Below are 16,057 nucleotides of genomic sequence, written 5' to 3'. Positions count from 1 at the left end.
GAAGACAAAATGCAACTTTGATCAATTTGAAAGAAATAGCCTCTGATACTTACTCAGCTCCATCCCAGGCACAGATGATCTTTTAACCTAAAAAATGCAAGAAATACTGAAAAACTTCGAAACATCATGCTGAAGTAACGTAGTATGGGCACGAATGATGTAATATAGGCTACCACTAAATGCATAGTTACCAGTATGTGAACTGCACATTGGCAATCAAGTGATACGTCAAACGGAACTAAAGGTCCAGCTACAATCGTGGCCGCTAATCGCACAAAAAAAATTCTGGGACATCACAGAAAATTCGCTAGAGAATGGCTGCGGAGTTGCCACTGCTTCACGTTTTGCTTATTAAGATTGTTTGTTTGAAGTTTGCAATAAAATTGGTATCATAGCTATCAAGATACAGCTGACTTTTTAATCAACCAAACTTGTATTTTGCCTTCGTGAGCCCTTCAAAGGGGCTTCTTCAAAGAGGGGTGCAGAATGGTCAGGTGACCTACTAGTCTAAAAAAATATTGAACTGAGGCTTCTGAAACTTCGTATGGGCTGTCAAACTTTTCCTATGGGCTTCAGAACTGTAGTGCCCTCTGGTTGGCGCTCTTAGCCGGCGCCAAGGCGCCGGCTATGAAAGAGGAGAATAAAGAAGCGAGCGGCGCGTGCTTAGTGCGCCAGCACGGCACGGGCAGTTCGATTCCGAAAGTCTGCCACGCTGGTACTCTTTCAGTGGCGCTGCGCTGCGACTCCGCGGTTTCCGACAGTGGTGACTCGGACTAAGACATGACCGACCCCCGCAACCTCGCGCCCTCGGGCCCTCTTTTGCCTGACGCTTCCTCGCTGCCGCCGGACGTCACAGTCGTACAGCTCCGTCTGCCCACCTTCGTGCGCAAGGACCCACACGTCTGGTTCGCCCAGGTCGAAGCCGTCTTCGATCTGCACCGCGTCACCTCGGAGACTACTCGGTATCGCCACTTGCTTTGCAACCTGCCTCCTGAGGTGGCTGATGAGGTGGCAGACGTCATCGGTGCACCTTTGAACGATGCCCCGTACCAGCGGCTCAAGCAGAGTATTCTGGACCGAACCACGGTGTCCGAGAGCGCGCGCCTCCGGCACCTGCTCACCCACGAAGAGCTTGGAGATCGCTGCCCTTCCCAGCTGCTCAACACCATGCGACAGCTCGTGGGCGTGAGCAACGTGGACTCGAACGGTGCACTTTTATTTTAAAGGAGCTCTTTTTGCAGCGCTTGCCACAGTCCACACGCATCGTTTTAGCTGCTGCAGGGGACTTGACCCTCGACCGCGCCGCCGAGCTTGCCGATAAAGTTCATGACGCGACTTCTCCCTCAGCCGCTATCCTTGATTCGACAGCAGAGTCATCGGCCGTGTCCCGCTTAGAGACTCGGATCGATCAACTCGCCGCTTCCATTGAAGCGCTTAGGACGTCCTCTGATCGCCGATGCGGCTCCTCCCCACGTCCTAGCCGTCGTTCGTCTTCCCCGGGAGGTTCTTGCTCGCGCAGCCCTCGAAGCTCGTCTATCTGCTGGTACCATCGCACTTTTCAGCACCGCGCTCGTCACTGCACTTCCCCATGCAGCTGGTCGGGAAACGCGACGCGAGATCACTGATGGCGGCATGTGACCTCGCCTTACAACCTGGCCGCCTTTTCCTGGTCATGGATTGCATTTCTGGTTTGCGCTTCCTTGTAGACACGGGTGCTGAGGTCAGTGTATTACCGGCCACCAAGGATGAGCGTACTTCTAATTCACCTGGACCTACGCTTCGTGCAGCGAACTCTACCTCTATCGCCACGTATGGTCTGCGGTCCCTCACCCTCGACCTTGGTTTGCGGCGCGCCTTCCGGTGGGTCTTCGTAGTAGCCGACGTCAATCAGCCCATCCTCGGCTCTGATTTCCTCACCCACTTTGACCTAGACGTCAGCATGCGTCACCATCGCCTGATTGACAGCAAGACGCCCCTTTCCATCCTGGGCGTACTGTCTACTGTCGCTCCAACTGGCATCCGCACGCTGCTTCCCTCATGCCCGTACGCAAGAATCCTCGAAGACTTCCCTGAGGTTACGAGACCCTGCAACTTAAAGCAGCCGCCCAAGCACAGCGTTACCCATCACATCGTCACGCGTGGTCCACCAGTCGCAGCTCGGCCGCGCCGCCTCTTCGGTGAGCGTCTGGTGACTGCTAAACGTGAATTCGAGCACATGCTGGAACTCGGTATTATCCGCCCATCGTCCAGCAACCATGCGTCTCCACTGCATATGGTTCCTAAGAAAAGTGGAGACTGGCGTCCGTGCGGCGATTACCGGGCGCTCAACGCTCAGACTGTCCACGACAGCTATCCCCTACCCCACATCCAGGATTTCACAAGCCACTTGGAAGGGTGCACAATCTTTAGCAAAGTGGACCTTGTCAAAGCGTATCACCAAATCCCTGTCGAGCCTGCCGATATCCCGAAGACGGCCATCACTACACCCTTCGGCTTGTTTGAGTATGTGCGCATGCCCTTTGGGCTACGCAACGCAGCCCAAACATTTCAAAGGTTCATTGCCGAGGTGACTCGGGGCCTTCCGGCTGTATTTGCGTACATCGACGACCTCCTAGTCGCGAGTCCTACTCCACAAGATCACGAGCGTCACCTACGAGAACTCTTTGAACGCCTTCAACAATTTGGCCTGGTTGTCAACGCCCAGAAATGCGTCTTCGGGACGTCCGAGCTCGAGCTCCTGGGCCATCACATCTCGGCGCAGGGAATTCGTCCTTTACCCTCTCACGTTCAAGCTGTGAAGGACTTCCCCGAACCTACCAGCCTCCGCCAGCTTCGTGAATTCCTGGGCCTGGTGAATTTCTCGCGACGCTTTATACCCCACTGCGCTGAGCTGCTGCATCCACTGACTGAGCTTCTTCGCACAACCAAGAGCTCCTCATCCACTATTTCCTGGTCTCCAGAAGCTCAAGCCGCTTTCAACGCTGCTAAACAAGCCGTCGCCGATTCGGTGCTTCTCATCCACCCGAGAACCGAAGTGCCCACTCGCATCAAGGTAGATGCATCCAGCGTTGCAATCGGCGCTGTTCTCCAGCAGAGAATCGACTCCGAGTGGCACCTGCTGGGTTTCTTCTCTCGGAAGCTCCAACCTGCCGAGACGCGCTACAGCGTTTTTGGTCGTGAGCTGCTCGCCATTTACGCCACCATCCAGCACTTCCGGCACTTCTTGGAGGGTCAGTCCTTTCACGTTCTTACGGACCATAAGCCTCTGGCGTACGTTTTCCGTACGAACTCCTCCAAGTACGTCGCACGGGAACTCCGTCAGCTCGCCTATATTTCGGAATTCACAACGGACATTCGGCACATCAAAGGTACCGACAACGAGGCTGCTGACGCGCTTTCACGCATTACCTCCATCGGCAGTGCTGTATCTGCTGTGGACTGGGAACGCCTAGCTCAGGCGCAGATTGAAGACCCTGAGCTGCAAGCACTGCGGGACCACCCGGGTTCCCTTCGTCTACAACTTGTGCCTCATCCGTTCGTGCCTGGCTCACTGTGGTGTGACATGTCAGCGGCGGCGCCTCGACCCTTCGTTCCGGCTGCCTTTCGTCGTGCTGTGTTTCACTCGCTCCACGACATCTGCCACCCCAGCATCCGAGCCACGCAGCGCCTCATTACACAGCGGTACGTCTGGCCGAGCATCAACACTGATGTCCGCCAGTGGACCCGTTCGTGCCTCGCTTGTCAGACAGCCAAGGTAACCCGCCACACGAAAACCCCAATGCAGCCTTTTTTGCCACCTAGCTGTCGTTTTGACCACGTGCATTTTTATTTGGTCGGACCATTTCCTCCCTCCCGTGACTGCCGGTACATTCTCACACTGATTGACCGCTTCACCCGCTGGCCCGAAGCCGTACCAATTCCGGACATCACGGCAGAAACGGTTGCAAAAGCCTTCGTTTCGACATGGGTTTGCCGTTTCGGCTGCCCCAGCATTGTTACCACGGATCGAGGCAGGCAGTTTGAATGTACCCTGTTCACTTCCCTGAGCCGCTTGCTGGGCACTAAACACTGCCGCACCACGGCATACCATCCCTGTGCCAACGGCATCGTTGAGCGGCTCCATCGCCAGCTAAAAAGTGCTCTCACTGCGCGCCTGGATAGAGAGCACTGGGTTCAGGGTCCGCACAGGTCTTTGAAAACCTTGAAAACCCTTGAATTTAGAAGTGTTAATTTCAAGGCCTGGAAAGTCCTGGAATTTTTAAATGGTCCTTGAAAACCCTTGATTTTTCCGGAGAGAATCAATGGCCCTGTCTTTTTACAAAAATTTAAAGTGTTTGTCGTGGATTTTAGGTGTTAACAAATGTAAAAAAACATTGTAACAATCAAGTTTCTGTGTATTGCGTGAAATTACAAGTTTGGTAGACTTTCATTATTACGAGGCAACATTAGGAGCTGGCACTTGTCAATCCAATCTATATCACGATACAATCCAGTGAAAGCCAGCTTCTGTTCTCTATCTTGCATCTTCCATCTAGTCTATGGACGATTGCTCATTGCATGTTTGCTGTTCCTCGTACGCTCCATCTACGTTTGCTTTTACGTGAACATGCTGGACGTGTACATAGTTCATCCTGCCTTGAAGCAACACTTGCTGGATTTAATTTCAGCTGATACTCTTGCTGACAAAGCAGGATATGCATGCAGTATTAACTAAGTTTTGAAATCAAACAGTCTCAGCAAAACACAAAGAAAAAAGAAAAACCTCTAAATACCTGCCATGAAATAAAAAAGTGAAGCTGGGGGAGCATTTACGAACCCGTTAGCACCTATCTAAATGTGCAATAATGTGCTTAGATATTGTGCAATAAAAAACTTTTGCATTGTGTTGGAAAAGCTATAAATAATCCCAGATAAAACATTAGATGGGGACCTTGAAAATGTGTTTTGTGGTCCTTGAAAGTCCTTGAAAACCCTTGAATTTTTGCTTTTGAAGCCTGTACGAACCCTGTGGGTTGATCACCTTCCTGTAGTGCTTCTTGGCCTGCGTGCCGTCCTTCGTCGCGACCTCGGCTGTTCAACTGCTGAACTTGTCTACGGCGCACCTCTGCGTCTTCCTGGCGATTTGTTCGTCCCTACGGCCTCCTCGCCCCAGCCGCTTGAGTACCTCCAATGCCTGCAGGACTGCATGCAGCACCTGCGACCGGTCCCACCTCGGTCTTCTGACCACCGCATCTTTGTGCATCCCGACCTGGTGTCTTCGACACACGTTTTCCTCAGGCGGGACGCTGTAAAAGCGCCTCTTACCCCCTCCTACGATGGACCGTACCGTGTCCTTAACAAGACCCAGAAGTCCGCCACCATCCTCTTGAATGGCTGCGAAGAAGTCGTCTCGTTGGACCGCCTAAAACCGGCCTACCTCGAGACGCCACCCAACGAACTCCGCGCAGACATCGCAGGCCTAAACACTCCACTGCTCGCCCCCCAAAACCAATGCCCGCCTGCCTCGCCGTCGCGTGACGTTCGACATTCCGTCTGGGCGGGGGGGCCCTGTAGCGCCCTCTGGTTGGCGCTCTTAGCCGGCGCCTTGGCGCCGGCTATGAAAGAGGAGAATAAAGAAGCGAGTGGCGTGTGCTTAGTGGGCCAGCATGGCACGGGCAGTTCCCGAAAGTCTGCCACGCTGGTAGTCTTTCAGTGGCGCTGCGCTGCGACCCCGCGGTTCCCGACAGAACTTTGCCCTGAAAGGCCAAATTCTGAAAATGTTGTTTCTCAACTAAGCAGAAAATAATAACGCCTGAAAGGGTTAAGCTGCGGCCTGGTGCCAATTCATTGATTACCGAGTAATGCGAGAGAAGATGCATTTTTGTAGAAATGTGGTTTGCTATTTTGTCTGTAGCATAAAGATTGGGTTTATATCATCCACTCACTGCTAATGGTATAGCTGCTCAGACAAGATGCCTTCATAAAGCTTTGCACGGTGTTTTGTGCTGCTGGTTATCCTTTTGTGCAGGAGAGGAACTACATAGATCTCTGATGGTCCAGTGAAACTGACCATCATTTCATTGCAGAATCTCATTTCAGTGGGCAAATTGCTAGAGGCAGTGACAGTCGTCAGGGTACTCGCGCGTGTGCGTGCGCGTTCCTCCCAACATTTTTTTCTGCTAGCATGAAGGCTTCTCGCGGCACTGTTTGCTTTTATGGCACTGCAATTTTTCAAGCATAAAAGCTGCATCAAAATTGCCTATATGGAGGCACAGATGCACAACTAATGGGCACAGCAGTGTCACCTTAATTCCTCTTTATGGTATTGGTGGTAGATGTGGATAACGATTTGTGATGGCACAACAGTTCTGAGTGCTTGCCTTTCACCTGTTACAAAACAAGGCTTCACCTAAAGTAGGAGTAATAATTCAGAGAGTAAAGTGAGTGCAATTCCCAAACCTGCCCTGCTGTGTACACTGGCGTGCCTTGGTTAGGGAAGTGCAAATGTAGTGGGTTATCTTTCACTGCCAGTGCTGATTCACGGCGAGGTCACTTGGGAAATAAACGTTAAAGCCTGAAACAGATACCTGTGGTCTGAGAAATGGCGATGATATCTCTGGCTGTTGGACTGTAAATTTAATGGGGCGGAACCGGCCCAGCCAGATGCGAGCAAACTCCTTGAAGGTTGAGTCTCTTGACTAGTATGCTTGCTTCGCTTGCCGTCCTACATAGGTTCAGTAGCCCTGGACATCATCTATTTCCTTAAAATTCTAAGGAGCGCAAGGCTCAGTCATGAACATGGACAGAGGTAGATCGAACAGCAATTTATTTGGACTTTGATCGTCTTCTTGCCCTGAAGATTTGGTAAGAGTAATTGATCCCCATAAAAGTGTCACTTGATCTTTCTCATTTTCAGGCTGCTTGAGTTTTGCATCAAAAAGGGGGCCTACTGTGGTGTCGAGTACAGCGATGGTGATGAGCACCTTCGGGACATTGAAGAACGATTTGCAGCTGTTGGAATCGGTAAGGGTAGTCGCTTATCTGGCTGGCAACCTGCAGCAGTAACATACTGCATGGGGTGACTGGCTCAATCCCAACTCTTGCAGACCATGATGGGAGGGGTTATGTAATGGCGCCCTTGTACGGGGATGCGCAGACGGCGTTAGATGCTTATAAATAGTTTGGGTGGCAGTCTCTGCTGAGCTCTAGAGTGTCTCAATGATTGCCTGTACGATCTTCTGGACTAAATAATTATTTTGAGCATTTTAAGATTGAATGAGCTCGTGCGCATTGGATTGGAAAATTAAGTCGATTCGTTTTACAACAATGTATTGGGTATAACAGTGAGCTGTTGCAGCACCATGGACTTCAGAGCATGTTGCATGGCAAAATAAGCCGCTTATTGTAATGCTGTGACTCCTGACTATCTATTATTACAAATGTTGCATGGCAGAATCGACGACTTACTACAATACTACACTTCTTCACTGTTGGTTATAGCACCTGAACCTGACAGCATGAGTCAGTGTAAACTGTAGTATTTTAAGGCAGATTTGAAAGATGTGCTATGTTATTGGGGGCGCTCTTTGTGCCTGGTGCATGGTTTCAAAGATGAAAGAGGTCCCACTGTTGTGCACTCATTGCCTGCAGTGCATCTTTTATCTTTTCACTCCTCAGAAAAAGTAATTGACTGCTTCCTTCTCAGTGGACACACTAATAGTAGAGGGAGGAGACTCGCTATTTCCTCCCTTGTGCCCAACTGGCTGTGGCTGGGAGCGTCTTCCTCACCTCTCACACAAAGCCTCTGCTACGTCATTGTAGCCAGATGAACTGTATGCTTTTGACTCCTGTAATCGCCATTGTTGGAAACGTGCCACTACAGTAAGGTGAAACCTGCCAATCATTTTACAAGAAAACAAAAGCAATGAAGGGATACTTTTACCTACCCATTTCACGTCTGAGTAGGTGAGTGTAAGCGTACAGTTGTGATCCAGGTTCTTTAAAGGCCAACCAGTGATGTCTCTGCAGGGAATTTAAGGAAACTTTAATAGATGCAGGGAATTTTAGGAGTCATGGAGTAAAAAGAAAAAATAATTTCAGTAAACCGGACTTCACATCATTCATTACTGTGTTTTCTTTTAAAAAGTTCTTTTAGCACTTCGTCGAATTTATGTTCAAATATCCACAGTCGTGTTCCGGCAAGCCACAAGCATCCAAGACTGCTTCCAATCCAGTTCATAAAACAGGAGGGAGCATAGAGGAAAGAATGTTCTACGAGAAAGAACGCGTGAAGCAGCGGCGGCTGAAGGCAAAGCCTGTTTGTATTCCTGAGCAACACACAAAAAAGTATTTCAGGTGCGCCTTAGTCCGCGTGCTGTCAACCAGAGGTGGTGCCAGCAGTCCCAGCACTGAGATAAAATTACCTCATTTACCCAAAAATGTTGTTCTTTTTCATAAGGGAAGTTTTAACTTAGAGTTTAGCATGCAAAGTAAGCATTCTGTTTGGTACAAAACGTAAAATTCAGTCAATCGACCAGAATTAGGGGAAATCCCCAAGGTGGAGTAAGTTTCTGTAAAGGAAAGTTTTACATCCACCTAAATGCAGCCATACGGCTACAAAGGAAAGCTATACAGCTTTCTTGGAAACTTCGCAGTTGAAGAAAAATTTGTCCTGGTCCAGGATTCGAACCCGGGACCACTGCTTAACCGGAGCAGTCGCTCTACCAGCTGAGCTAACCAGGAGGCTAGTCGTTAGTAGCGCGAAAGTGAATTGATCAACAACTCGAAGTGAAGGACAGGACGAAACTTTCCTTTACAGAAACTTACTCCACCTTGGGGATTTCCCCTAAATCTGGTCGATTAACACCTGTCCTTCACTTCGAGTTGTTGATCAATTCGCTTTCGCGCCACTAACGACTAGCCTCCTGGTTAGCTCAGTTGGTAGAGCGACTGCTCCGGTTAAGCAGTGGTCCCGGGTTCGTATCCTGGACCAGGATGAATTTTTCTTCAACTGCGAAGTTTTTGAGAAAGCTGTATAGCTTTCCTTTGTAGCCGTATGGCTGCATTTAGGTGGATGTCAAACTTTCCTTTACAAAATTCAGTCAAATGGTGCTGAGCGACAGACGTAGTTGAATTTACTTCACGCAAAAGCACTGATTCTTTGAATGGTGTCTGCATCAGGAAGGCTCAGTGGCACTGGTTAATGCCCAAAACCAAACAGGAATCCACGTAAAAATCTATTAGCTGCAAAAAGAGAATGCAGGGAAATTTGCAGGGAATTCTTGAGGAATGTGCTGGGGAAAATGCTAAAAATAGGGCTGTGTAGCTGTGCGTGGAATGTACTGTGTTGCCATTGCTTCTACCATGAGTGTGCGGGAAAGGGCATGGATTATTTTGTTTTGTAGATACAAGTTGCTAGTACCGTGTAAACTCATGTAAGAACCGCAGTTTCCTTTTTTTTTTTTTTTTTTCAAAATTTCGGCAGTAATTTTAGAAGGTGTGTCCCATGCACGAATAATTTTTCTCCTGTTTAAAAATGAGTCCGATTGTGGTTGCATGCACAGCAATCACTGTTGGTGTCTTCAAAGCTGGAGGCCGACTGCTTCATTGCACTCACAATGGCAGCACACAAACAGCGCTGCGATGTTGCCTCAAAAGAGTTAGAGAGAACTTGTGCTGGGGTGGGGCAGGCACGATGCCCTTACCTAGGGAGTTCACGCACTACCTAGGGAGATCGCCAGTGGCGTCTCATCGAGACTGTGTAGGCGGGCGCTTTGAAAAGGCATGTGGGGCCAATACATGGACAACTTTTTTTTTCCAGAATTATTCATCTGAAAAAGGGGGGTGCAGCCCATACTCAAGATTACACAGTATTCTCTTCGCTACAGCATTTATAACCGATTATTGTTAAAATTCTCACTTTTTTTTCGCAGGGGAAGACCTGTCAGCCGATGACGACCTCGTCTTCCGAGGCCAGATTCCAATAACTCAGAAGACTCTGCAGGAGGAGCCACAGTGGAGGGAAGAGCTGTGATCGGACTTACACCAAGCAATACTGGCCTTCAAGCCTAGTCTGTGATTACCTTTCTTGTGGGGCATTTCCATGATGCCAGTTCCTGCCAGTTTGTTGCCTGTCTAAATCTTTCTTCCAGCCAAAGTGTGGGGTCACACACGACTTGCTTTGATGCAGAGCCTAAAAGAAATGGCGGAAGCATTGGTTGAAGCTAATATATTTTTATTGCTCATCAATGATTAAATTTTTGCACCTTTTACATGATAGTGTGCCAAAAAACATTCTTAGACCCCATGGTGTCTGGGTCCTCAGGACCTTTGTCGCTGCGTACACCCTAAATTTTGTTGCAGCGTTTACGTGGAGGCTATTCTTTCAGGATGTGAATAAAGGTTGGAGAGTTTTGTTGTGTGGCAGGTATCGTGTCAAGACTGGAATCTAGCAGGCCCGAAAAGATGGTCCGACCAAAGGGTGCTTTCCTGGCCGCTTTGAATGCATCACGTCTGGAGAAGCTATACCTCTCCCAATGAAATACCTGATCATTTGCACTGGTTAGCCAGCCTTTAACACAATGCGCTATTTATAACGCATGAATAACGGGGCATGTTCCTTCGATGTACGTGCATCTGCGATGTACTGTGGTGCCCTAACTTGAGGCTGCGAGTCCCATTCAGAGTTTCTGTGCCCTCAGGTAGGGTCCTTGAGTGGCGTACCTGTCCACGGTAATGTTGTGCATCCAAGATGCAGGCGCCACTTATCCTCTGCACGTGCACAAGCAGTGCAGGCACAGTGTCTATTCACGCAGAGGCCAGCAAATTTTTCCTGCAGCATTGTGTCATTGCATCCAGTATTTATGCATGATTGATTGATTGTGGGGTTTAACGCGCCGACGCAACGCAGGCGATGAGGCGCGCCGTAGTGGAGGGCTCCGGATTAATTTTGACCACCTGGGGATCTTTAACGTGCGCCGAAATCTCGTGCACACAGGCGTTTTTGCTTTTCGCCTCCATCAGAAAAGCGGCCGCCGCGGCCGGGAATCGAACCCGCGACCTCGTGCTCAGCAGCGCAACGCCTTAGCCACTGAGCCACCGCGGCGGGTATATTTATGCATGAAACCCTGCAATTTACACTGGATTTGATGCATGAAGACCTACCTACTGCGGGGCACAGGGGCTGCACATGTACGTTTGCTGCTGCTGCATTCACAATGGCAGCCTTGTGACCTGTTTTCACACGTTTCAGTTGGTGTGAACCCTACTGAAGCTTGTGAAAAACCCCAAACCAAAACGTGGCGGTATTTGTGGTTTTGGTGAAGTGCAAAAATTGACAGATTTCTGGACAATTGCGTTGCTTTGTGAAAGGTATATACCCATGCTCACGACACTGCGTGCCATTTGAATTTTTTAGAAAGTTTTGGCCACCACTCCGTGCACGATCTTGGCTTCTTTACCATATTGCACAAGTGCTCGCAGTGTGAGGCACATGCTTACGCTGCCTATTTCATGGTGAAAAACTCGCAGTGCCACTTGGGAGTGCGTGGTCACACAGCCTTTTAGCCAATCAAGGCTGAACCATTTTTTTTTTTTTTTGCTTGAGTTTAATGAAATGCTCAACAAGTGGCCTAAGAACCTTTCACCTTAAAATCGCTTGTACAAAGCTCTCGGTGGGTGGTAAAATACCTTAGATGTTCCATGGCAGCACACCTTGCAGCCCAGGTCTAGCTTTACCAGGATAAAGTGAAGGGAGTGCACTTCCTCATCACTTTGACCCAGAGCAAATAGGGTGGCGCAGGGTGGCTATCCAGCACTTACTTATGTTGATTGAGGGTGTTCTTGTTGCACCATAGCTGCTCTACAATTTCCTCCCGCTCTTACAAGGCTTTTCGACAGCAGTGACCCCCGAACCTCTTTAGACCTGCTTCGGTTGTAAACACAAGAAAAACAACTGGCATTCGTGAATAATGTCTAAATTTTTTCAGCCTCTACCACTACTCTGCTGACATTGTTACCAGTCTCTAAAGCCGGTTGTGTACCAACATTAGTGTGGCTGCGTAGGCGCATTTCTGATGTCACGCTGAGAAATGCACACTAATGTCCAATGCTTTGTGAAGTAGCAAAGGTTGAAGTAAAGACAAACAGCGAAACATGACATCGTGCAGATGCATCGTTGCAGGTGTCAGCAGTGATGGCTGGATTAAAGGCAAAAGGAGGAGCAATTGCAAGGTTGAAGACATTTGTAATTTTTTTAAATGCCTTGTGTAGCTTTGAAAGTTCTCATCAAAGCATATTGAGCCTCAATGCACCCTCGATAATTTGATATTGTTTTTTCCTGGCTGAAAGGAGCCAAAAGCACGAAACAAAAATAAATTTGACGCTGTGACGTTGTTGCCTTGCGGGCCAGCGCGTGGCTTCCTGGGTGTAGCACTGCTAGGTGTAATGCTTGCTTTGTTGTTATGCAAACGCCAACCAATTTTTAGTGCCAGTTACTGCGGCACATGCAGCTTTTGCCTGTCCCCCCTTCTTGTTTACAAACACGCCATTTGTCAACACATGCAGATGCAGCAGTGTAGTCATCATCAGCAGAATGTTGACAGAGGGAGTGGAGAAAATGCGTAGCAGAAAGCACGTAGCAACTTTATGAAACATTTAGTATGGTTTGGACGTCCCATCAGAGTGTATTTGAGCCTGATGGGGCAAAGGCTAAATTTCGACAGTCTTTTTTTGGCTGAAAGGTGCTAAGTGCGAAAAGAAAAAAAAATGGTGGGTTGAACCATTCATATGGTGGTGGATTACTTAGCGAGGCTGTTTTTGTTTTATTGGGTTGCACGCATTCATGAAACAAAACACTATTGACCTGGGCACCGACCAAAGGAGTGCACGAAACTGTGGTATCTCGCTGACCGGCGATGTTCATGCGACTGGAGTTGGGAGCAGCTGTCGCATTAAACTCTACACTCTCTCCCGCCTTTTCGCACGTCGGCTGCTGGTGTGCCAAGCCCTCTCCCCCTCTGCGCAGCTCTAATGCAGTGCCAACGCCACACTCTTTACCTTATCCCGCGCCTCAATTGCTGCTGCAGCGCACCCTCTCCCTACCTGGATTTCCATTTGCGGACACTCCTGGCTCAGGTTCCCTGCCATGGGAGTGCGTGCGGGCATGCATACAGGGGCTGCAGGTAAACAGCCTCGCTGTAAAAAGTAATGGGGCAGCTGTTGAAGCCTGGAACTTATCACTAACTTATCACTTATCACTAACTTATCACTTATCACATCAGCCTGGAACTTATCACTAACAAATTAGTTCACAAATGTTTGCTCTTACAAGCCACATTTCTGGGCTCAACTGGAAATTCAAACAAAGGCTTCCATCTTCTCTTGCATCATGTCAGAGCCGGTTAGTGGGCTCATTTTTATCAAATCCAGCATGTCTTGGCATCGATTCAAACCAAAAGTTTGTTACTTGCTTGCGATTAAGATCAGTGCAGCCATGAAGGAGTCCTCTTTGTGCTGGGCTTCGACCCAAGAGAAATGGCACTACTGCATCCCATGCTTTCGATGCCGATGAATGAAGACCTTCCAGTCTGCCTATGGATGCATGGGGGTGGGAATTGATTACGATGCACCTATTCTGAATGACCCTTGAAGAGCTTTCTCGTCAGAGAACTGAGCTGTGCCCCTGTTTTCTTCTGGCCTTTTATCACGAAGGAGCATTCTGTTGGACGCATGATGTGATCAGTGGCATCTATCCATCTAAACACACGGACAGTGATAGACCAGAGGCTTTCTGTTGAGAGTGTCTGAAGACGCGAGGCAACAGCGCGAAACAACTGGCAGCTGATGCTAAGACTTTCGGACATGACACGTAGGCCAGGCCAAGAGGACCCCACCGAAAAAACGCGGCTGAAAGGAGACTCCTTCTCTCCACAACCTGTATCTCCCACACACCTGGAGATTGTCCCCTCCCACGGAAGATGAGTTCATGAAACGTAGCTAGCAAACTCAGCGGATGATGAACAACCGACTGTGCAACGTGACTCTTGTGGGCGATGGGCATAGTTTGTGGGGATCCTTTGTATCCCTTTTTCCTGCTCCCGCAGACACGCAGTCGCTGTGTGCGCTACGTCACCTCGCGGGCGGGCACGCTAGCGGGGAGAACTGGCCTGCCGCCGCCATCGCTCCCCCTCACCCAGGAACCTGCCTCCTCGCCCCCGCGCCTCTTAATAAGCAGGTGCGCATGTTTCGCGAAAGGGGAGATTGAGGAGATAGGAGATAGAGAAGGGGACACTGCTCGTTCTCTCTTCGCTGCTCGGTCCAGGTCGGGGCCTGCCTTTGACCCTGATCGGACACGCAAGGTAGGCCTATTCCTACCTTGCGGGCGGCCCACATGCAACCCCGGCCATGGCCACCCGGTGGGGCCTTGGGGCGCGTTGGTGCAGTGTAGTTCTTAGCCCTGTCGTGGCAATCAATATGCGCTGTATCACTCGGCCAAAAAATCTCCTGGTTTGTCCTGGCCCTTTGGAGCCTGTCATCGCCTTGTCGGTGAGTCAAACCCTTCACGGTGTCTCCCTTGGGAACGCCGCGAACTTCTCTGGGGCATTTTGGTTGGGGTATTTTGTGGGTGTGGTGAAACCTCTTGTATCCCATATTGCACCCCCTTGAGCCCACAAGTTGGAGGAAACCCTGTATGCTGACCTGAGGTAATCGGGAACTTCAAATGCTCCCTGTAAATCACGTGGATGCCAACAGGTGAAGGCGCTGGGAGCACAATTCACACAGTGCATGACAGCACTGGCACAGAGGACAAGGTGTGGAGATATGGTCAAATCAATGACAGGATCGCCGGCATTAAAGTGAAGCTCCGAGAACTGGGAGTGCACATTAAATCAAATTGGGTTCTGGTTGGCGCGAGGAGGCTTTGCGACATCTTCACTGGAGACTGGTCAGGCGTAACGGGAGAGGCAAATAGATGCGGTGCCCTGAGACCCAAAGGATGCCGCACTGAACAAGTCTGCAGGTGTTCCCGTGCCGTGGGTCTGCGATAGGGATCAAGTGGAGGAGCAACACCAAAGAGCGTCTGTCGTAGGCATCCAGTGGGTGATGAATGTGGCTCCAGAAGGGGACAGCAACCATCCTGATGTGTTGGCCAGAGATGGTGGACAAAACACAGCACTGGAAACTAACCAAGCGGACCACCCGGAGAGCACCACAAGCCAATGCACAGGTGTAGAGCTGAAGCAGCACAAGACCTGGCTTCGCCCACTACTGAAGGTCACCGAAGTAGTGGTTGGGGATGCAAAGGTGGATCTGTTCGCGAGAAGCTTGGTGGGTGAAGTTGGGGCTTTCCATTGCGTTGTAGTGCCCTGAAATGAGGCGACAGTGTCGTATTTGCTGAAGCGTATTGAGACATACAAGAAAACAGCAAGACCGGTGCATGCGTTGTGGGTTTTGCATATCGGGCTGCTGGCTTGCTCGAATCAAAATACTAAGAAGCGGTTCTCCTTAGGGGGTGTGAGGGGAGAGGCCTGGCGTGCTCATCTGTTCCATCCCAGAAGTGACGCTACGGATAAACGAGAGCCACAATAATAATGGCAAAGGCTGAGCTGAAGAAGCTGTTCAGAAAGCACTGAATCCAGTTGGTTGAACTGGCAACAAATGTTAATTGAGCTGAGGAAGCTCATTAAAAAGCACTAAATCTGGTTAGTTGAACTGGCAACAAATGTTAAAGGGGCTATGAAGACAGAATGCAAGTTTGGTTCATTTGAAAGATTGCTTTGTTAGAATAATACTGACACCACTTTTAACACATAAGCTATATAATGAGAAAAAACAAAGAATAGGCATGCGACACCCTACCTACCTTTTCCGACCTGAACTTGTGACGTATTATGGACCACTTGTTTCAATTGGCTGAGGCCCACAAAATCCGATACCAATTAAACAGGGATTATAAGCTTGCAGAATGAGCTATTTGCGCCTAAGTTTAGTGCACATTCTTTTTTACAGCAGTAAGAATGGTGGGGTAAACAATGAAAGTTCGAACACTTAAACATAGGAGCACCAGTGTGTACCGCAT

At 49.4% G+C, this 16,057-nt stretch overlaps 1 protein-coding gene across 2 annotated transcripts in view; it reads left to right on the top strand.

Moving 5' to 3' along the window:
* LOC144154941 (putative helicase mov-10-B.1) overlaps positions 1-10,399 on the top strand; it is a 79,297-nt gene extending 68,898 nt beyond the window's left edge. For both annotated transcript variants that reach the window (XM_077686086.1, XM_077686085.1), the window contains 2 exons: positions 6,896-7,002; positions 9,912-10,399. In XM_077686086.1, the coding sequence (XP_077542212.1) occupies positions 6,896-7,002; positions 9,912-10,012 (208 nt within the window). In that variant the 3' untranslated portion in view covers positions 10,013-10,399. The remainder of the gene's footprint in view (positions 1-6,895; positions 7,003-9,911) is intronic.
* Positions 10,400-16,057: the final 5,658 nt, after the last annotated feature.

Source organism: Haemaphysalis longicornis, unplaced genomic scaffold, assembly GCF_048455015.1.
Source record: "Haemaphysalis longicornis isolate Haplotype H1 unplaced genomic scaffold, Haemaphysalis longicornis Haplotype H1 scaffold_1, whole genome shotgun sequence".
Taxonomy (NCBI): Eukaryota; Metazoa; Arthropoda; class Arachnida; order Ixodida; family Ixodidae; genus Haemaphysalis; species Haemaphysalis longicornis.
This window is presented reverse-complemented; position numbering and strand designations above follow the sequence as displayed.